The 23,627-nt window shown below is 34.1% G+C and overlaps 1 protein-coding gene across 2 annotated transcripts in view; it reads right to left on the reverse strand.

Annotated features, from left to right (window-relative positions):
• Positions 1–10,185: 10,185 nt before the first annotated feature.
• Positions 10,186–23,627, reverse strand: part of LOC126819199 (protein patched homolog 1) — a 62,996-nt gene continuing 49,554 nt past the window's right edge. The window contains exons 19-29 of one of the 2 annotated variants that reach the window (XM_050547103.2): positions 23,410–23,555; positions 23,036–23,207; positions 22,763–22,851; positions 22,452–22,643; positions 21,502–21,639; positions 20,697–20,839; positions 14,827–14,926; positions 14,210–14,503; positions 13,657–13,747; positions 13,387–13,514; positions 10,186–12,961 (exon numbers count right to left, since the gene is read on the reverse strand). In XM_050547103.2, coding sequence (XP_050403060.1) covers positions 13,393–13,514; positions 13,657–13,747; positions 14,210–14,503; positions 14,827–14,926; positions 20,697–20,839; positions 21,502–21,639; positions 22,452–22,643; positions 22,763–22,851; positions 23,036–23,207; positions 23,410–23,555 — 1,487 coding nt within the window. In that variant the 3' untranslated portion in view covers positions 10,186–12,961; positions 13,387–13,392. Of the gene's footprint in view, positions 12,962–13,386; positions 13,515–13,656; positions 13,748–14,209; positions 14,504–14,826; positions 14,927–20,692; positions 20,840–21,501; positions 21,640–22,451; positions 22,644–22,762; positions 22,852–23,035; positions 23,208–23,409; positions 23,556–23,627 lie in introns of those variants that run through there. The other variant, XM_050547104.2, reaches the window with a different exon arrangement.

The following is a 23,627-nucleotide window of genomic DNA, read 5'->3' on the forward strand; positions in this document are numbered from 1 at the left end:
TATGTCAACATAATATATATAAGTGTCTCCAAGAAAGAGCATCAGAGTTACCTGTTAACCAACACCCCTGTTTAATATGATATGTTTATTATACTAATACATACGGTAGAAATAGTATGTTTACTTTCCAGACAAGTTCAGATAGTTTTCGTTTTATCTCTATACTGATTTTCATTATACCGACCATCTTTTGATGCTCCTTGACTCGTTACATCACACTGTACATCCATAAATGATCACCCCCGATGTTATGTTATAATTGTATGGTCAGCTTTTGTTTAAACTGTGTATGCTGTCCGTAGTGGATACAATGATGATACAATAAAATCTTATCTTATCTTATCTAATTACATTTCCCCACAATTGTAGACATTGGGCCACACATATCTTGAAAACGCACACTCAAACGCCTAATCACACCACAGATTCGGAATCTACGCAAAAAAAAAATGGTCCAGAAAAACTTGGTCTCAGAAATTCACTGCTCGGGTGGCAATCCCCCACCCCCCAATAGTACTGGACAAAATGTTAAAGTGAATCCAAAAGGTGGGTGCTATATAATACCCTTCAAAATTTGAGGTCCTGAGATTCTAATTAGTTGATTTTCTTTGTACAGAACTATTCAATAGAAGATTCAAGAACAAAAAACTCTGTATTTGTAATATCAGAATAAGTGTTTACATTTACCATATCTCCAGAATTGCAACTTCGTGTTTGTTATAGGCAACATTTTATTGAAAGAATCCTCAGTTTTTGATGTGATGAACAAAATAAATATTGGCTATCAAGAGTCAAATTGTATGTTGACCAAATACATGTATCAAAAATAAAGTTATATGTATCAATCACCCTTTGTCAGTAAACACCGGGTTGAACACTGACCTACCGTGGCTCCTCTGAAGAAAAAAAACTAATGTGCAGGCGAATTTTATCTGTAACACATTAGTTTGAAAGTATAAGAACCAATTTGTAGAAAAATCCTACTGTTAGGAAAAATCTATAGAAAATTCTGCTGTGATGGCTATTCTGACAAAAAATTCTACTGTGATGGGTAATCTAACGGATTTCCTGCTGTGATGGATAATCTAAAGAAACAACCTGCTGTTGGAACCAATCTATAGAAAATCCTGCTGTGGGGGTCAATGTGAACCAATATAAATCAGTCCTGCTTGTTGGTGGGGGGGGGGGGGGGGCAATCTAAAGAAAAATCTTGCTGTGAAAGCCAAACTGAACAAAACTCCCAATGTGATAGATAATCTCAAGAAAACTCCTGTTGTCGGGGAGCAATCTATATAAAATCATTCGATTGGGACCTCTCGAATCGACACAAACCAGGTCATTTCGGGATTAACATATGGTTCAATTTTATTTCAATGATTCGCTTGCGCGTAGGGGTCTTTAGCAGTGGGGGGAAACCGGGGGACCTGAAACTCATGAGGTTGGACAGGCGACCCTACTCCTTGTCGCGTACAACCGGGGAATCAAAACCACGCATGTTGACTCAATGATAGACCTCACGATACAACGTGCACGCGCGAACCATTCGATCACTGATTCGCTTGCGCGTAGGGGTCTTTAGCAGTGGGGGGAAACCGGGGGACCTGAAACTCATGAGGTTGGACAGGCGACCCTACTCCTTGTCGCGTACAACCGGGGAATCAAAACCACGCATGTTGACTCAATGATAGACCTCACGATACAACGTGCACGCGCGAACCATTCGATCACTGATTCGCTTGCGCGTAGGGGTCTTTAGCAGTGGGGGGAAACCGGGGGACCTGAAACTCATGAGGTTGGACAGGCGACCCTACTCCTTGTCGCGTACAACCGGGGAATCAAAACCACGCATGTTGACTCAATGATAGACCTCACGATACAACGTGCACGCGCGAACCATTCGATCGCCCCCCCCCCCCCGCCCCGGAACATAGAAATACTAATATTATTATCCATATATAAATAGAAGGGACCATGCAATCTTTAGAAAATCGTGCTGTGAGAGGTAATCTACAAAAAAATCCCGCTGGGGTTTAATTAATCTGAAAAAAAATCCATGCCGTGAGGGATAACCTAAAGAAAATCAAGTTATTGGGGCCAGTGAAGAAAATCATGTCGTGGGACCAATCTAAATAAAAAAAATCCTGCTGTGAGAGCCAATCTAAGATATAAATATGATGTGTATGTTTTGTTTATGGGGGTGGGGGGGCGGTATGGAAAATTAAAACATTGCATTTTGGCTTGGTATGCTTGTTGGCGCCTTCTTACTGACATAAATAAAGAGAGAGAGAGAGAGAGAGAGAGAGAGAGAGAGAGAGAGATGGGTTTAAAGTCCACTCGACACAAACTAGGTCATTTCGGGACTAACATATGGTTTAATTTTATTTCAATAATTTGCTTGCGCGTAGGGGTCTTTAGCAGTGCATAAATAAATAGATAAATATGACAAAGTCGACAAGACTTGAAGACGGTACACAAGCCAAAATGCAAGTCGAAAATTAGAAATTAGGAAAAAAACGAGGGTAGATATTATCGTTGTGTATTATTTCTTAATTTCCTATTTTCGACTCGATTTTGACTTGCATAGCGCGTGCTGTCTGTCGCCTCACATTTTGTCGTAACATCTACTTTTCGACATTCGCGTTCTGAAGGGGCGAAAAGGAGAAATTATGAATGGTAGTTATAGGCTTCCATATACAACTGTTAGCAACGTCTTCCTACTCCCGCTCCACCCAGGGCTGGATTATCCACTCCGCAAAATAAGCACGTGCTAATGGCATCACGGGAAGGAGGCACCGCAGAATTTCTGATTTGTTAGATGACAAATTTAAAATATTTAATTTAGAAATTAATTAAGAACTTGTAATTAGTTTTTCATTGTTTTATCTTTCTCTTCTTACTGCAATGTTTGTTATATCGAAAAATAACAATTCATTTTATGGTTTATTATTGTTTATGATGTTTTGAATTAGCCTATACATATAATGGGCCACCAAAATCTGTTAAGTGCTTAGAGCCTCTATGGGTCTTAAATCGGCCCTGCCTACGCACAAATGAGCCCCTTGGCAAATGATATCATGAACTATCATGATTGTACTCTGGATAGTATAGACATCTTCTGACATATCGAAACATTCCCTTATTATATAACATTTATTTGACATGATTTTAAAGGAGCTAAATCGCTAATATTTGTGACCTAGAAATTGACACAAATGGGTCGCAACGTATATAATATTTTATTTTATGATCAGTAGTGGAATACCGCGTTTTATCAGTGAAATAAAAGTGTTATTCCACTGGCTAGCAGTATTCCATGTTGTTTTTACCTAAAATGATTGTAAAATCATAAAATAAATAGAACATTTGTCGTTTTGTCGTGAATAACATATTTTATTTCATCTCTAAGCAAGAAAACGTTTATATTTTCACGAATGCGCGAAAATATAAGTTTTCTTTCTTCTCGATGAAATAAAATATGTTATATAAACTGATTTACATTCAACCGTTTCTGTTTTTACTGTAATTTCTAATCAGTTATGTTCGGCGAAATACGTCAGAGTCTCAATCGAATTTCAATCTCTAGCATCTGGCTATTCTAATCTACACCGATATTATTTATTGTGAATGCTCTCCAAATAAGAATATGGTGTCACCGTTTGACATGACTTGTGGAATATAGAGGCGTTCTTCGGGTCTCTTGTTACAAATGGTGTACCAATGGTAAAATGTTTATTTTGTCTTAAATATTGGAAATCAGAAGCCCATCTGTTCCCGGTAAGATCACAACATCAATGTTGATTTAAATTGACAAATAATTCGTGTTTCTATGTTCAAGACTTTGGATGACATTGAGTTAGAGACTTAGCTACTTGAAAGTTGCACATGGGTAATAAAAATGGAGTTAGCTCCCTTGTATTAGATGGTAGTCATAGGCCGTGTACGGCAGTCTGCTCATGAAACTTCTTACTTTTCTGCACCAACCGGGAATACGCCATGCAGTGTGCTATGGGGGAAATTTTGCCCGGACAGCAACGCTACGGTCTACTCTTATTTCAAATTCCAACTGTCAATAGTTCCTTTACGTGCACATGAACGTGTACATGGGACTGCATTTTTGCGTTCCATCTGAACGACTAGACACTGTTACTTGCCAGGCCCTTCATCCTACACCTACTGGAAAGCACGCTGGAAAATTCCAGAGAAATCTCTCCATGTCAATATTTGCAACGCTTGCCATTTACTTTTGTTTCAAATATTATAGTATTTTCTACCTTGATCGCGATAACCATGTTTAGCTGTGTATATTTGATGTCTGATGGAAATGTAAATTATTTTCAAAGGGACATGTGGATATGAACACCATAAGGTTACCCATATCCTACGTATGACCCATGCATCTTTTCTTACTACATATCTTAGTAGCCTTGCGATCGTCTTTGCTTTGTTTCCACTTCACGTTGTGTATTTACTTCTTCTTGAATATCTCAGTTAGTTAAGACGTTTGTCTTACCAGAAATAACAATGCAACAGTTCGTTTTTACATTTTATATATCATAGCCGGATACATAGATACAAGCATAGTATAGATTACAATACTAAAGTCGTTCTCAAACACTAGCCAGCCAGAGTGATAGAAATAATATTGTTACATCTTTTCTTTTCTAGAATCTGTCTGCTGTCTGACAAAGTCTCACAAGTATGATAGTTTTGTAGCTTTGGGTTTTGTTCGGACCAAAACTGCCGGACAAAATATGGTAAAAATATGGTATATCAAGGTTGAGGACCCTCTAGAGCTCACAATTTTGATCCGATTTTGATGAAACTTGAAATACATGTTTATAACCCAAAGATCTTGGTTCCTTTCGATATTTGTACATATCAGATCGTAACTTCCTGACTTATGGCCCTTGACTGTATGAAAAATCGCGTTTTTAGCTTGTGGTCCCTCTAGAGGTCACAATTATTATCCGATTTACAAAAACGTGTGAATGTATCACCGTTACACCGTAATGATGGTTGAGTTCGAATCGGACCAAAACTGACGGACAAAATGACCGCCCCTCGTATATCGCAAATGGTGTAAATATGTGGTATATCAAGGGTGTTGACCCTCTCGAATCCACATTTATTTTCCGATTTTGATGCAACCTTAACTGTATGCTTATATAACAAAGGTCTTGGTTCCTTTCGATATTCGCGCATATCGGATTGTAACTTCCTGAATATGGCCCTTGATCGTATGAAAAATTACGTTTTAAGCTTGTGGTCCCTCTAGAGTTAACAATTTTTATCCAATTTAAAAAAAAATGTTTGAATATATCACCGTTACACCCTAATGATGGTTGAGTACGAATGTCGTGAAAATCGGACCAAAACTGCCGGAAAAAATGGCCGCCCCTCGTACGCTAATAGTGTAAAAAATATAATATATTAAGGTTGTGGACTCCCTAGAGGTCACAATTTTCACCCGATTTTAATGAAACTTGAAATGCATGTTTATAACCCAAAGATCTTGGTTCTTTTCGATATTCGCGCATATTATGGTCCATGATTGTACGAAAAATCACGTTTTTAGCTTGTGGTCCATCAAGAAGTCACAATTATTATCTGATTTAAAAAAAAAAAAATGTTCGAACATGTCACCGTTACACTGTATTGTTGGTTGGGTTCAAATTTCATGAAAATCGGACCAAAACTGCCAGGCAAAATGGCCGCCCCTCTACGCAAATAGTGTAAACACCTGGTATATCGAGGTTATGGACCCTCTAGAAGTCACAATTTTGATCCGATTTTAATGAAACTTGAAATGCATGTTTATAACCCAAAGACATTGGTTCCTGTCGCTATTCTTACATATCTGATCGTACCTTCCTGAATTATGGCCCTTGATGTTACGAAAAATCGCGTTTTGTTTAGCTTGTTCTCTATCCATCTCTTGAAAACTGTGGGCGTATCCTGCCTGGCAGCCGCTGGTTTAGTGTCTTGTGAATGACCCCATTACCTGCATTAAAGTTACAATTTCATATTTTTAAGTTAAATTTTTAAAATGTATTAAAATAAAGCCATAAAATAGACGGTATCTATAAACAGTCCTACCTTGTTGAAGAATAATCCTATTAATCCTATAATTCACTATTGCCAGTTGAGAAATTGGCAAAAATATCATTTTCAACTTCAAATTCAAAGGTTTGAAGATAGCTATTACGTGGTGGGGAATAGGAAAACAAGGGAGGTAATTGTGTTATTATTTCCGGTGTGAAGATTTTTAATGTGAGAAAGATAAACTATGATCGTATAATAGTGAGTTGACAACCTATTGAGCAAAAGGCATAGAAATAATTATGTTTTGACTTTCATAGAAAATATGAAATTGTAACTTAAAGAATAAATATGTAACAACCGACAACCTCTATGGACTACTCAGTTGCTGTGGGCGTATGTTTTGTTGCTTTGCAACCTATGTTTCATTAACAACATAGAAAACAGCCCCTCCCAGCACCCAATGCTAAACTCGCCTACTCACATGCGAATTATTGAAATAAATTGTACCATTAAGGTGGGTCCCAAAATCACCTCTTTCTCCCTCTCTGACGCACAGAAATTATCTATAGGCTACCATCTATATATTTTCAAATCTGAGAAATTGAAAACCCCGGATAAAATTTATTAATATAAAACGTATATTGTGTATGTGATATTTATGACGTCAATGATTGGTGGTCAAATATTTATATCAATTTGAATTGTTGTCTCTGTAAACGTCAATGTTATTAGAACTTTATTCAAGTGTCAAGAACATATTAAATGTGTTGAGGGACTATGAATTTGTTTTACACAAATAAATACTGCCCTACCAGCTGCGTAGTCAGCAAAAGTGGTTCTAACTCGATCGATTGCGGAATAAAAAAAAAGTTGTTGAATTCGTCAAAATGAATTGAAATGGGGTTTAACGTCCTACGTTTCTGCTCTGCATACACCTGTACGCTATTTGGATTTCCAACTTTCAAGGGTTCTTTTACTCGGGTTTCGGCCTACCAGCTTGCCGTTATTCTGATATTAAAAGTTCCTTTAATTTGGTTTGTTGATTCAAGTTCCGTATACCTCCCTGATTTACTAGTGGGCTACCAAACAAGATTAAATAGTAAATTCCACATATTGTTCGCAGTTTCTACACTTAAAATTTGACAAAAAAGGACAGAAATATTGTAGTAACTGCTGGTTAACATAATATAATAAGATATAAAAAATGCATAATGCATTATGCAAATAAAGCTACGCCCATTTCTACTTTTAGACAATCACATATCAGAGCAATCCAGTTCCTATTTCTTGAATGTTTTAAACATTTTATGCATTTAGTTCATTTCCTATAAGGTTTCAACGCAGGTTTTATTTATTTATATATTTTTTCTCGTAGTCGTTGAGGTGCGAAATAAATGAAATTTCATCAGGTTTTTGTAAAAACGCGTTAATGTGGTTTTAAGCCGTATATTGTTTTATTAGTCACGGAACTCATCATCAAAGATCTCCATCATCATTGTCGCACGCAGAAGAGAATTTGGGTGGTCTAATCAAACCGACAAACACAATATGGCGCATTTTAGACACTATAACATAGACCTTGATTTTATACGATGTGGCGACCACCTTGAAATCCCCTACTTATCATAATATACTTTCGTCAAACTTATCTCTGAAACGACACTTTTATCAGCAAAATGGACACATCATTGGCGGTGATTAAACCAGATAGCGGTCAGGTGAAGTAAAAGTTTGTTTAATGTGATAAGTTGGTTCAAAAGAAACAGGTGTGTCCATCTAGTTTATTATTTATTCATCACTAAAATGCGAACTATAAAAAATGATCACGGAATAATCGAAGATCAGTCACGGGCCTGCTCTGGGTGATATTTAAAAAATAAAATAACAAATCTTGTTTGCCGGTTTTCAACTGTTGTCTGGGTAAAATTCTTCAACTTTGCGTTGGGGGGGGGGGGCGGAATGGTTAGCGCTGTCATTGAGTCAACTGGCGTGGTTTCAATTCCTCGGTTGTACGTGACAAGGAGTAGGGTCACCATCCTCCTCAACCTTGTGGGTTTTCTTCGGGTCCTCCGTCTTCCTCCCAGTACTCCCACTGCTAAAGACCCCTACGCGCAAGCGAATTATTGAAATGAAATTGAACCATATGTTAGTCCCGAAATGGCCTAGAATGTGTCGAGTGGACGTTAAACTCTCTCCCTCTCTTCTCTCTCTTCAACTTTGCATTACACACGTAACATAAGAAGTAATGATATAGTTTGTATGGGGCAAAGAAACACAATGACGCCCATATGTCAAAAGTGGAAGGAGAAGATCTTCATAATTGGGAGCCACGGTGGCTAAGTGTTTAATAAAACACTGGCTTGGTAGCCTGGAGGTCGCGTGTTTGATCCCTGCATTGGCCGAGAAAGTTCATCGGGATTTTCTGACGTGGTTTCACCCAGGCCCGTTCAGCAACTTTTTTTTCGGGGGGGGGGGGGGGGCAAATCTTTTTTTTTTGGAGCGGGAGGAGGGGGCATTTCTACAGGGTTGGTTTCGCCTTGTCAAGGCGGAGGGACTAACAAGGACAGCTGTCTTGTCATTTGGATGGGCCAAAAAAACGAGATCCCTTGTATACATTGGCATGGACGTAAAAGATCCCATGGCCGCTGCCTGGGCAAAATTTCACTCATAGCGCACAGCATGGCGTAAGCCCCGTCTGCATTATCCCGGTAGGAGCAGAACAGTAGGACATTAAACCCCATTTCATTTCATTTCTTAATAATTGTTGCGCTGTGATTTGTAAACAAAAAGTAAAATATTTACTCTCTAGAATTATAGCAAATTGACGGAATTAGAGACTTATTCGTCGCGATGAACAAAAGGAAGATGGCGATGGCTTTTGTTATTAAATCAATAAATGAGATAGGGTGATAAATTGTATCGCGATCTAGTGTTCACAGGATTCTACAAAGTGAGCAAATGCAATGGAAATAATTACTGGAAATTGAAGGATGCATATAAATTTAAAGCTAAAAATGAAGATATATTTTCTCAGGAACCTGGCAAATCCCCTCCTGCAAAACTTTCCTGGATCCGCCCCTGGAATTCTTTTTGTATTCATCTGAACAATGCATATAAATTTCAAGATGGTCGAATGATAATTGGTAATGAATAGATCGATCACAATATTATTTAGTGTGACCAAGGGTGCATGAACCCCCAAAACTATACAAAGATCGTGAGGGGCATTTGATCTGTAGATTAACGATAAGAAGTTGCGAAAGGGTGGGTTGGCGGAAAGATGGAATGCAGCGACAACAATGTACAACCACATTCCAAATCTCAAAATTACTCAGCTAGTCGAAAAGATGTTCGTAGTCCATTTTATTCCCTGCTTCTCCAGATGCACATTATACTTCTCAAAGATATAACTTAAAGATACATTATGGGAGATTAGATAAAGAGCTGGCAGTAAAGGGAATTTGCTGAAAATTTCAGTCAAATTGATTCACTCTGAACCGAGAATTTAGCGATTTAATTTCCTGCCTAGCCTCGATTATCATTACTAAAGTCAGTACGATAAAAAACATAGTCTTGATTATCCATTTCATGATTAATTATGAATGGAAGTCGAACAGCAAATCGGAACCTAATCCAATAATCATTGCAGGCTAGTGATGACATCGCGAGTTGATTCTGGTCTGGATAAGTTAATCAATGTCTAATCAATAATTTAGATAAAATTTCAGGCCTAAAGAAAGACCTGCAATAGGCAGATTTAGCTCTTACATAATGTATGTTTAACATTCATTTGTTAAGCAATTCATTTGAATCATTGATGAAAAGTATATTTTGAATTTCACATTGACAAAAGATAGCAACTGAAATTTACTGTGATAAAATAAATGGGCACCTTTTCAAAGATGGTTTATTATATTAACTGAATAACAAGAAATATCATAATTTTCCAAGTTTAGTGACAACCCACTATGCTGAGAAATTTGTCCAGATAATCGATAATCATCGAACTCAGTCAACACATTTACATTATGAACCTTGTGTCTCAAAGAGTGTGACTGACAGCCAGACCCACGACAAACCCATTTTAAAATTCTCCTGCTTTCTTCCAAAAAAGAATGACAAAAAGTAGATAAGATTATGTGAATAGTTTTATATTTTATTTATTATACTCAATAGACAATTTATAGCCCTGTACTTTTCTCTTTAAATCAGGGTTTTATTTAACACCATACACATACTATATTCTACACTGTACAAGATTTAACGAGTATTATACACCTTGGCTTATCACATCTTTAAACTCACCATATACAAGAATTTCCCCTATAACCCATCCCATTACTGTGAATTCGTTAAAAATTATGTCTTTGAACATCACACTATTGTTACAATTAGCTTAGCCGAATACTAACTGAATATTGGGTTTTTTGGGTTTTTTTTTTTAATATTTTGAGAATGATATTTACTAAAATCATTTTTTTAATTGTCAAAATGCTGGGACCAGAAAATGAATAAATACAGTGCTTAGGATTTTAATATAGGTTACAATTTAATGAATGTCCTTGTTCATGGGTTATTGAATGATTTTTTTTTTCTTTCACCCTGCCCCTGATTGAAAAAAGAAATATTGACATATTACCCCAAACATAAATAACTAAAAATCTACATATACATAATATGAAATGTAAGCCAGGGAAATCTACATACTTAATAAACCAATAAAACAAATAACAGAAAGCACTATACCCTGAGGTTTATAGGACGAAAATGGGACCATTATTTGGCATTGTAGTTTATCACTGGTTTCATATATATTACACTACAGGCTTTCTTTACTTTACAATTCAGATACCTTGCACCATCCATAAATGACTAAAGGTAAAAATAATGAATTTTTGATATTGTTCTCTAGGTGAGTAAAATAATAATTTTATAAATTTTGTCTTAAATTGTGTGAAATATGAAAATATCTTAAAATCTTTTGACCTAACAAATTTTTTAACTTTTACAAACCAGTGATAAATCAAGAAAAAGAAAAAAAAAAGAGAACCATAAAATAAATTTAGTTTCTATCTAGAAAAACAAAATATTAGAAGGCTTTGTTAAAACGGACTGAATATCTTTGGTATTAAGCTTTAAGGCAGTTTAAAAACAGATATTAAATAGTACATTATAATACAAAAGGTTTGGTATCTCTTTATAAGATATAAACTCTCTTTGAGGTAATGGTACATTGAATTATTTTTTCTTATTTAAAAAAAAACAAACTTACAATAATATGATAAATCTTAAACTACTAGGCCTACTGTTATGTATTATTACATCCATAATATAAGTATGCACCGTTTGAATTTTGGCAGAATAAATGGACAATCTGAAGTAAAGTTAATTTAATATTCATAATAAAAGATTACCCGCTTAAAAAGAACTGAAGCCTTATAGAATGAATGAAAAAAGGTTGGCTCTGAATCAAGATTCATTGCAGTTGGTTTCTGGCTTTCATTTTGCATTTTAATTGACATTATAACAATATATACATCTGTTTCCTTTGTACAAATATTATATTAGATAAAACATTTTTATTTTACTACTTACAATAGTTTACATATTCACAAATAATAAAATACATCTTCATTTCAAAACTTCAAAAGAAAAAAAATAATATGTGCAACAATCATGATGCTCTGATTTTTGCTTAAATTGATTATTTCATGATTAATCTAAATATAAATAAACATTAATTACATGTAAGTGAAAAACAGGGAGAATATTTGAAACATTTAATATATTTTTTTTTTGCCCTAATTAAGTACATTGTTCATTACATTTATACACAAAATTAAGAGTAATGGTGAAAAGACTACAATTCATTTAAGGGTAAATACTTGAGGTAGTTAATATTAGTCCATTTTTTAGTTTGGTATAAACTAGATTTCATAAACAGAGCATCATATTGGAGCACCATTTTGTATTTTCCAATATCGACCGTGGACATTGAAAAATAAAAAATGGTGAAAAAAAAAATAAAATAACATATCAATAAATAAAGGATTTTTGAGTGAATTTTATAACTATTGACTAAAATGTTTTAATATAAGACCCTGGACATATAACAAAAACATACATCATATCTCTTGCACACAAGCACATCTCTCACAAACCCACAGGTTACCCGTAAATGACAAATAACTAAAAATATTAGTCCTTTGTGAACATTCTCTCTGTATTTTGGTGTTCACAGTAAAAGTTCATGCCAAATAGACCATACCAGTACACAGCAACATACTGATACAAATGTCCTTTTTTCTGTTAAATGCCTTTGGGTTTCATTAATAAATATCACAATTTGCACGGGTTAGTTTTTATTCATATAATGGGCTATGTCTTTACTTCATGACAGGTAAGTTTGTAACATAGTCTCTTCATCTTTTATAGCACAAGAAGAGAAAAATATGCACCAAATTATCATAAATATATTTATATACTACATCACAATATAACATACTGGCCAATGAGAGTCTCCCACTTAAAGCACTTTTAGTGATATCAATATCAGCCAATGAACATCCATGAATCAAGTCGAAACCACAATCCATTCAGGAGTGAAATTCTGTAATGGTACGTATCATAAATATACATCTCTTGCATGATATAGAATTCCTTGAAACAACCATACTGATTTCTTTCACAGAGTCTCTCAAATAGCTGCCATTTATCTTCTGCACATAAACATGTAACATTATATCCAGTGCCCATATGTTGTGTGTCTCTATCACACCGTTCGAACAGCATTTTATAGTAGATAAACTACAATGTCTTTGGCTTCAGCTGCCGTTTTGCAGTCACATAATATACAGTAATACATTGTGATGGAAGGTATATATGAATACCATTGGCACTTTGGAGAATATTTATTAACCTGAAAATAATAAAAAAAAAATAATGCTCAGTCAGAAAGGTTTCAAAATCTTAAATCCAATTAAAAAATTTATCATTATTGTAACAGATAAATTCATATTCATATTTCTGACAGGTGAGCGGGGGTGGGGGGGGGGGTGTTCCACAACACTCCCTAAAAATATTAGTGTGGCTGTTGGATCAAATCAGATTCATCACTTAAACACTGATCATATAATAAACCGCCACTCTATTCAACTGATGTCTGTTTGCACTATGTAAGTTGGGATTTTTGATTTATCTATTATACATTTCTCTTGGTTATCTGGCAGTCTGGGAGAAAAAGATCCACATCTGATTCTATTTCCCTAATGTTTTATTAGTCATGGTAATATTGTGTTAATGATAAAGGAAACACTGTCGCATATTAAGAAAATAAAAACTTACAATATATTATGATTTGTTACTTCCATCTGAGTCTGAATTACAACTTTCTACTGGTTCAGGCTCAAGTTTTTCTTTTTCTCTCAACTTTCTTCGTTTACTTTTAAAACTGTGTTCTTGATTCACTGAACCTGTTAAGAAAAGAAACGATTAATTCATTATATCTTCAAGCAGATATTGTATTGACATTTTTCTTTAACCACTTAATTTCTCAGAAATATTGAAGAACATTTTGAAATTTACAAGAATTATTTAAATTAAATATAACTTTACCTGGTAAAGGTGTGTGAACTTCTACTTTTACTGTTGCTGTAGCTGTTACCCTGGTTACGTGTCGTGATGATGACGGGGAAGGAGGGGAACTCTGAAATAATAAAATGTAAAGGTAAGCTGCAAAGTCTACTAAATTGGGATGATTTTATGACTAACATAAGGAATTTTTTATTGCAAATGTGTGTGGAATGAAGTCTGAGATCCGGCGAGAAAACACCATGGTTAAACAAGCGTCCCTACTCTGTGTCACATTCAAGCATTGCATCAAACCAAAAGTTGGCTATAATATACAATCGGACTATGGGTACCTTAGTGTCTTCAAAATAGCTTTTAGCGATCAGAAGGTTGACTTTCCTTCTCCTTAAAGCATGACATGGATTTACAATGCAGCATGACAGACCACAGAATATTCCAAAAGTATTATTTAATATATTAATTATTAAAAATAGAATCCAGCTACTCAAAACACTTTGCCCACTCAATCGATTACAACAGTAAGCCTAATGGAATTTCAGTTTATTTAAATCATTGCTATATTTAAAGCACTACTTACATTTTTATACTGGGGATTACTGTTAACAGTTGTACTAGAGGGTATAGTCGTTGTTGTTGTTGTTGTCTGACTACCATTTGGACCCATGGTAGTTTCCACGACAACCTCTGGCTGTACGATAATCTCATGAGATGGATATTGTGTAGATTCTTCTGGTATTGTTGACAACGATAAATCAGACATTCTTCTTGGATAAATGCGCCTTCCACCCGTTTTGTGATGTTTAGCTCTTATTTTTGGTGATGGCTCTGGGGATGGTGTTGCGAGTCTATTTGGGTTGTCTTTTGGGATAACCTTGAATGCAAAAATAATTAAGACATAAAATATATAGTCATAAGTAAACATTAGAAATGAATTTAACTATGTTCCTAAGGCTATTTCTGGATTTGTACTGAATTAAATTTGAACTAACAAACGTAAAAACTTCAATGGAATTTAAATGAAATATTTCAATAATTACAGATTAAGTGTAATTTTCATAGATTTTTATTCAGATGAAGTGCAACTGGATAAAAATTTCAGTTAGAAGAGTTACCTCCCCTTAAATGAAGACAGAATTTATACAGTAAATGATGCAATAACTTGTCTATGTCAATTAATGATTTTACATATCTCACCTCTCCATTTGGTCCAAGTATAGATAATAATACAGGAAGTAGAATCAAACCATTCATTAGGCCGATTACAATTAAAGCTGTTAACACATTGAAAAAATACCTGAAAATATACAGAGGTTTGCATTTAGAAATTTGCCTTCACTGTTATATGGAAACCAATATTACATCTGCTCTTTTTTTTAGTTATTATTCAAAATATAAACTTTAATATATTTTAAATAATTTTGTTCTGTTTAAGTACTGTATTTCAAATATGTGTTGTACATGGATAGATCAAATTCAGAGAATAATAAAATGTCTTTTGTTGTAATCATTGTACCATTTGTTAAAAGTTTATAACGTGGACAATCTATTTTTATTTCTTTTCTATAATTGCCATTTTACGAAATTCTATATTCTGAGTATCTCTACATGAATGTCTAAACCACACTCCCACTCCTAACCAAGTTTGAAAGATATCATTTTTATTTTCTTATTCATCTACAGGGAATACAAGTATGTATGTTAAAGACCACAAAGTTAGCATTTCAGATGGCTAGTTTCAATATCTTACTGATTATCTCACGTTTTAATCATCACAACAGACCTACAGTTGAGGTGAGTGTGTGAAAGCTGAAGAAAGCTAGATGATGAATATACTGATATACGATTGATATGAACCGAACTCCAGTCAGAAGTGGTAAACATAAGCCCAGTTATTTATTTAGAGAAAGATTCATCTCTTCCTTGACTACAGTCGGGACCACACAACTGGTTTACATTAATAGCAGTATAAATGCCATCAGGCAATCTAGCCTTAGCCAGTGCCAGCTTACTCTCTCTGAAGCCTTGCTACCGTCTGCTAAAAATAGCCCCAGTTGGCTTCCTGCCCTGATTATATAGTTCTCTCATCTTGTGTTTCCTTAGAAGAAAAGGATGGAGAATTCGACATGTTGATACCACCCACGTGACAATTAATACTCATCAGCTCTTTCTGATTAAGAAACCAGAAAACATACATCATCCTAATTAACTAGAATGTTTTGGAGTGTCTTAATTTCTGACATTGAATAATATTAAAGATTAGTTAGTTATTAATAGATACCAGAAATTATACTTCTATTTCAAAATTCTCCAAATTTACAATCAACTCTGAACTCATCATATTTAATCTTTCAACATTCAAACCTATCTATCTATATGTATGTATATAAATATAAATACAGACACTAGATCAACCTGGGGATCACGTGGCTAAGTGGGTAAGGCGCTGGCTCGCTAGCCTGGAGGTCGGGTGTTCGATCCCTGCATTGGCCGAGAAAGTTCATCTCGATTTTCCGGCGTGGTTTCCCCTTGTCAGTGATGCAGAACGGAGGATCTGACAAGGACAGCTGCCTAGTCGTTCGGATGGGACGAAAAACCGAGGTCCCGTGTACACATTGGCGTGCACGTAAAAGATCCCTTGGCAGTTGGAATTCTATATAAGAGTAGGCCGTAGCGCTGCTGCCCAGGCAAAATTTCCCTCATAGCACACTATATGGCGTATGCCCGTCTTCAATTAGCCCAGGTTAGGTGCAGAAGAGTAGGACGTTAAACACCATTTCATTTCATTTCATTTACTAGATCAACCTAGATTTGATTAAAACTTTGGATCCGGTGTAAGAACATAATGAAACTAATGTCATAAACAAGAATAACAGTGTTAATATTTACACAACCCTGTGATTTCAAGTCATCAAGTTAACTGACAATATCAAGAGGAATTTTATCAATCTCGATAACACATCTGCTGGAGTTCTTTCACTGTTTACCTTCCAACATCACTGACCTTTCTACTAGCTTTATTTTTCTCTCAGTAAACTTCCCCCCTCAATCGTCAGAGATCAACCACCCGAAAAAAAAAAATCTCAAAAAGATGTTGTATCAAATCTACTGCAATGATTCAAAATTGACTAGGATCTTTACTTTGTCCCTTTTCATCCTCCTATGCCACAAAAAGGTAAAATCTGCATCCCACTCTACACCAAGGCAACATACAGTAGTGTAAAGTACTCTAATATTTAACATTCTAAAGAAAATTCTTTAAAGGTTAATGATGTATTTACAATCTGATAGAAAAAAAAGTTATTTTATTTTCTGAATTTCTATCCAAATTACAAAAGAAATCGTTTCCTCATAACAGGTTTAAAGGAACACCATTGCTACCATGTCCTAAATTTCTACTGACATGACAAAATACTTTCATATCCACATCTACTTATAAACTCTATATCATGGAGGTATATCACCATGATATGAATCTCTTTTTATGGCTTAAATGAATAACCTTCATGTACAAAGGAAAAAAAATATTTAAAAGTTTCTCTTTTTTTCCTAACTTCTAAATTATTAAGCAATTTAAGTAAAGGATTTGAGCAAGAATATCTCTGTTTTTTAATCTGCTCTAAATTAACTAGAGAAAAATAAGTTGTTTTGCAGAGCCATTCATGACCCTGATGAAAATGGCAGCTAGTGAAGTGTATGTTTAGGCCTAGGTGAACGAAATTCCACACCACATGCACTTGGGTGGTCTATTGGGTTGAGCGATCCTCTATTTTCTATAGCTGAAGTGTTGGATCTCAATCTCCCTCTCTCTATTCAGAGTTGGCCTGACTATACAACACAATAAAGGCTATTATCAGCTTGGATGGTTCTCAATAGGGTACTTTTGTTCGTCTCGCAGAATTAAAGGTAATATATATAGAGAGAGACCATCACAGAATTTAACAACTCTAGTATTTTACTTCGTAGCTCAACGCTACTCATCTACCTATTAAAAATTGTTGATATAATTAATACTATTCCACGCCTCAGAACAGTCACCCAGGATTGTTTGGTTTTTTTTTATAAAAAAATTCTACCTTGACACAGCAGTGGTGAGAAATGGTGGCCACTCCCTACTTTACTACATCTGACAACTATCTGCTTCTCCCTGACATTTTGTCTAGGTAGCCCCCAATGCTTACAATATATGTTTAAATAATGGGATTTGGTCCCACCCACTTGTTAGCTAACAACTGCACTGAGATTGTATTATTATTTCTTATTTCTGACATTTTCTTAAAAGCTTTCAATAGTCGAGTAATAAACTTTCTACCTCTTTTAGTACAATGGCCGAAATGGCGTAAATACAAAGAAAAATATAGCCTTTGGACCAACTCCTGAATGAGACAGATGTTTCCTATACAGTTGAACTGTGACTCAACAATTCTGACAACATCATGCTGGTCATTTTAATGTTTCATAGAAAATATTTCCCCTAAAAAAAACAGATGGAGACTCTTATTACTGTATGGTTATGATCACACCACCAATAACCTTAAAACATAACTCAAAATATGAAAGCAAATGATACTGTCAGTAGATATCGTGTTACTATCTCCTAGAACATTCCGTGAAATGATCTACATAATATACTGGTATATATAAATCATCACTTTATCTACAAAAATTAATTGAAACTAAAGTATCTTACATAATGATTCTATTTCATATGGTTCAGGTTATGATAGTTATGTGAATTACATAAAAGTACAACACTTAATTTTTTAATGTTAAAAAGACTAAAGATGGCTACTGGAATTCAAATAGTCATCAATGTAAACTTCAATTTACAATAACTTAAGATACATTCCCACGAAAGGGTCAAAAGTATTTAAAGGGTAATTATTTGCAATAAAGGAATGGCAAATTTGGTATACATGTATATGGAATGTAGAGACACCTTATCTTACTAGATAAATACTGGTTTCCCTGTAAAACATCCATGAGGTGTGCACAGGACAAAAACTTAAGGGGATCACTAATGGGCAGCCAGTCTCTTGCTGTGTTCTTGAATGATGTAGGGACCTTATGGTTTTGTTGATCGAATGGCTTGAGGTTGTGACTATGAGATACTTAAATGTACTGCAGACTTTGTGATTAACTAGCGGAAAAAGAGGTACTTTTGATTGTGTATGGTCTTTAATTTTATTTCTATTCCTTACTGTATCTTTACTTATTTTCCAGACTATTTTTACTGATCTTTTTAGTCCCTATGTCTTATGTATGTCTTTTATGTATGTATGCAATATGCATGTATATTTCAAAGACAAAATCACCAAATGACAAGCATTAAGGCCACCCTTGCCTGGAGAAGATAATCACTGATAGGCTGGCAAACTAAACACATTAACTAATAAAATCTAAATGATTACTGTGTTTGCAGAAAAAAGATAATAGGAATAACACTGGAAGTAAGATATATCCAAATAGCAGATATAAAGCCCATTTATATTGCCTTCCAACATACTGGGTGGGCTGAATAAACACAACAGTGATGAAAGACTATGATGAGCACATTTGAACATGAAAAACGCCAAATTTAAGAGATTAAATACATAGCCATAATTGTAGATATACCAGAAGCAATTCTGGAATCGTTTAATAAAATGTAAAGTTTTTACAACTTGTACACGTATCATCATACATCAAGTCAGAACTGATAAAAATTCACTGATAGTGTTTATTATTGCCTGCAGTTAATATTCTTGTGAATCTAATATGTGCTGTAAACAGTGTGTAGTCCAATCGAATTACAATAAATTCAGTAGATCATTTTAAAATAATCTAGTCCAGTCATGACAAAATTATACTTCAATCAAAGATGCTGTTTTGGTAGAGAAAAAGTTGAAAAATACAATGAGCTCTGAGACTTGAAAATAATAAATAAAATCCAAAGGTTTTAATTTATTTGGAAGGTGAAGGTGATTGGTAGTAGAATGTGTTTTAAAGGTGATCAAGTTTAAATTCATTAATAAAACAACTGGGTTTTTGTTGCTAAAATGGCAGACATATTAAGACTACAGTTGACTGATACTAGAACCATGTTTGATGAAACAAAAGAACAGATTGTATAATATTGATATTGGTGACAATAATCACACATAGAAAACACTGATCAGTAGCTTACTGATCATGTCTGTGTTTAATCCCCTCAGTATTAACTGTTGGTTTTCCATGATTTAATGTTCTTTTTCGCAGGAGCGAAATAAGGAAACATAAAAAATGTGTGGTTCAATAAAGTTACACTTTCCCCAAGTACGATATTTGGCAGTCAAAAACTGCTTTCTTGAAACAAATATTCTTGAAATGAATATTGTTTATAGATAATAAATAATCATCTTGCAAATAATTTTGAAATCAGACTCTTTTAGCATCAGTCAAGTGGGCAACAGGCGTTGTTGTGGAAAGTATTTGTTGTTAACAGCTTTGTATTCACTTGGCCATTTCAATTTGGTTTTGTTGTATAGTAGGAGATTTAATATAATGTATAAGAGAAATAACAAAATCAAGAAATTATTGCTGTCTGTTTAAATGCTGAATGGAGGATGATCATTTGAGGGAAGATTATAAACCTGTGAACAGAACGTCCATTTCTGATCCTGTGAACACTGACTGCATCTTCCTACTTTTAGATGTTAATTTTGTTTCTGTTTCAGTAAGATCTAACAACATCTTCAGGAAGTTTGTGTTCAAATATTCAGGTCTTCATGTATGATAGACCACCAAATATAAAACCAGAATGAAATAAATATGACACCTTACTTCAAACTTAAAGAGGCATTATGTAAGAGCTAAATCAGCCTATTGTAGGTATTTTTTCTATCTACAAATGTTCTATTTAGCCATTTATTCACATAATAAGCCAATAATAAACTCTCTAGACCATTGGGTGGTTTAGATATTGAGTGGATTGGACAGTATTTTCATTTATTACTATCTATTTTTGAACTATCTATATATATCTAACATAATGCCTCTTTAAAACAGCTCACAATAATTTTTTTAGTGTAATTAACTGAAATACTTACTTGACAATAAAGTCAAACTCCGCTCCTACTAACATAATAATTCCAAGTAAAGTAGAAATAGCACCATGAATAACTGGAGCAAAGGTATGCTGTAATGACAACATCATTCTACGATTTCTGTTACCAATACCAGTTATAAAACCCTGCAAGGATAAATAGACAATTATCAATTTAAATTTAACACATAACATTAATATCAATATAACATATTTATTCTAGCACACAAATATTGATTTAAACACAGATATTGGTTTAAACACAAATATTGATTTTAATTGAACAAAAAATATGGACTTTTATTAAAACACATTGATTTATTTTGTTTAAACACGATGTATTGAGTTAAATACAATATACTGATTTTTCTATTTTTTTTTAAATACAATATATTGATATTTCTATTTTTTAAATACAAAACATTGATTCAAACACCACAACTATAAATTTATAAAGGAAAGAATACCAATTAAAATCTATATATATGTAGATATTGCACATGAAGTAATTAGAATCTGAACAGAATCTAATAATGTATCAATGTTTCCAACTTTTTGTGTTTTTAAAATGGTATTCTAGTAAAAATATTGTATTAAAAGAAACTTGGATAAACATGTTTATATACTAAAAATTCATACATTAGGAGAAAAATTTACAATCTATGTTTGATAATTTCAACAATCTTTAAACCTTGATCTACATGTGTGTTGGATTTCAAAAAGTATATCGGTGGCAAGTTGGAAGTTGAAAAGAATGTCCAAATTTGGATTTTATGTTTTAAGAATTATGTAGAAAGAATGATTCTTACCACTGACATATGTAGTGTGAATTCTATACCAATTCCAACAGTCATTATCAGAATTACTGCAGGAACAGCACTGAGCTTGATGCCAACAATACCCATAAAACCAAATAACTCCACCAAGATGGAACTCAGTGTTACTACCTGGAAACAAAAATACCAAAACAATTTCATTTTCAATTGTATAGTGGTGGAGGAAATATTATTCAGGTGGATAAATCCTGATGCAACAATAGAAATGAACTCAACAACTTTTAAGAAATCCAATGTGTTTGATATTTCAAATTTAATATACATTGTATGTACATATAGGCTTCTTAACTACTATCTGCAGTATGTCAGGGTTATTCCATTTAAAAATACCATGGGTGGGGGAAGCCACAGTTATCAACCAACATATCATATATTTGTCAACACCCTTCAACATCCATAACATTCCCAGAAGGTAAAGTTCACACCCTGTTAGGTATTTTTATATGGGCTAGCCCTCAAGTTTGATATGTCAACTGGTGGTTTCTATCTAATTAACGAGACACTACAACTTTCTTGATGTAGAAATTTTACTTTTATATTAAGGAGGATATTTGATATATAGTCCAGAACACAAAACAAACATGCCAATTTAAGTTTTTCAAACAAAATCTCCATTAACTCTTCAAACTTTGTTTTTGTAACTAGACATACATTGTATATCAAAAGATGTATGGTTCTGCCACCATCAGTAAGCTGTGAGAAAAGTTAGCTATCGCAGACATCTTTGGTGAGTTACAACAGTTTTTCACTGACTGCAATTTCAGGATGTCATTTTTCTTTCACCGTAATCTGTCATAACATTTTTACCTTTCCAATAACAAACTGCGATAAAATGTCCTATCAACTAGATACAGCCAGTTGTGTTAAAAGTAAAAAGACACATTTAAAATCTGACCGCCACCGAGTCAAAAATGAGTACTTACCACTATAAAAGCTAACCAAGGGTTCATCAGAGTGATGGTAATTACAAAGAAAGTGACCAGTAAAACACAGATAATAGCCCACATCATATAGAAACGTAGGTTGATATACTGTTCCCAGAATGTAAAGGGAACCCCACTAGGATAGTTTGGTAAACCCTCTTCGGAAAACATATCACATATAGATCGAATTTCCTACAAAAAAAAAAAACAACAATTTTAAAGACATTATTCTTTAATTGATAAATGACTGGCTATATGAGATAACAGTTATTTGACTTTTAAAAGAATATACAGAATAATGTATTACTTACAGTTATTAAAGATATTATTTCTTCTGTATTAGACAGGTTAGTAAGATAAAAAGGAATCTGAGTATAAATCAAAGGCTGTGACTTTGGTACTGAAAAATAAACAAAGCAAAAAATAAAATGATATGAAGCTAGAAAATTCCAAAATTACATTTTTCTATTGTGATTAAGTCCATGGCTTTGAATCAGATCTTGGTAAATTTCTTTAAACATTTATAACAGCATATTCATAATCTTAGTTCAATTAAAGCTATATACCCATCTTTAAATACTTACCCATTAAATCATTATCAGACGGGTCATGAAGCCATGAGTTAGGTTCGGGTTTAAAGTCAGCCATGGAGGAGGTGTAAGCAATAACATCAGTTGCAGCCCAGGCTGTGAGGTAGTTATAGAAAGCATCAGGATTAATAATCCCTTTCTCATTGACTAGACGATTCTTAAAAATCTGAATGAAGAGTAAAATGAATTCCATTTTAATTAAAAAAGACAAACTATCAACCAAGAACATTTCAAAAATCTAACTCCAAAAATTAAGTTACATAGAATGGAGATACGATCTTCTTAAAGTAGTGTTGGGACCAAGATTCCCCAGCAGAAGGTTCATGCCACCACTACTTACTTTACACTGGAAACTAATGTATACTCACCATTTCCTTATCATTGGGTCTATCTAAATTCCCTGTTTGTACTAATAATTTATAGGCTAAGATGCCATCATCTGTTGCATTGTGATACCATTTATCTTTAACAATGCAACCATGTGTCACATCATCATCAAAAGATTTCTGAAGATCTGAAAACAAAAAAAAGACACACTTTAGCATTTCAAGTAAATTTTTAATGTTATTTGATGCTTTACAAATCA

This window comes from Patella vulgata, chromosome 4 (genome assembly GCF_932274485.2).
Source record: "Patella vulgata chromosome 4, xgPatVulg1.2, whole genome shotgun sequence".
NCBI lineage: Eukaryota > Metazoa > Mollusca > Gastropoda > Patellidae > Patella > Patella vulgata.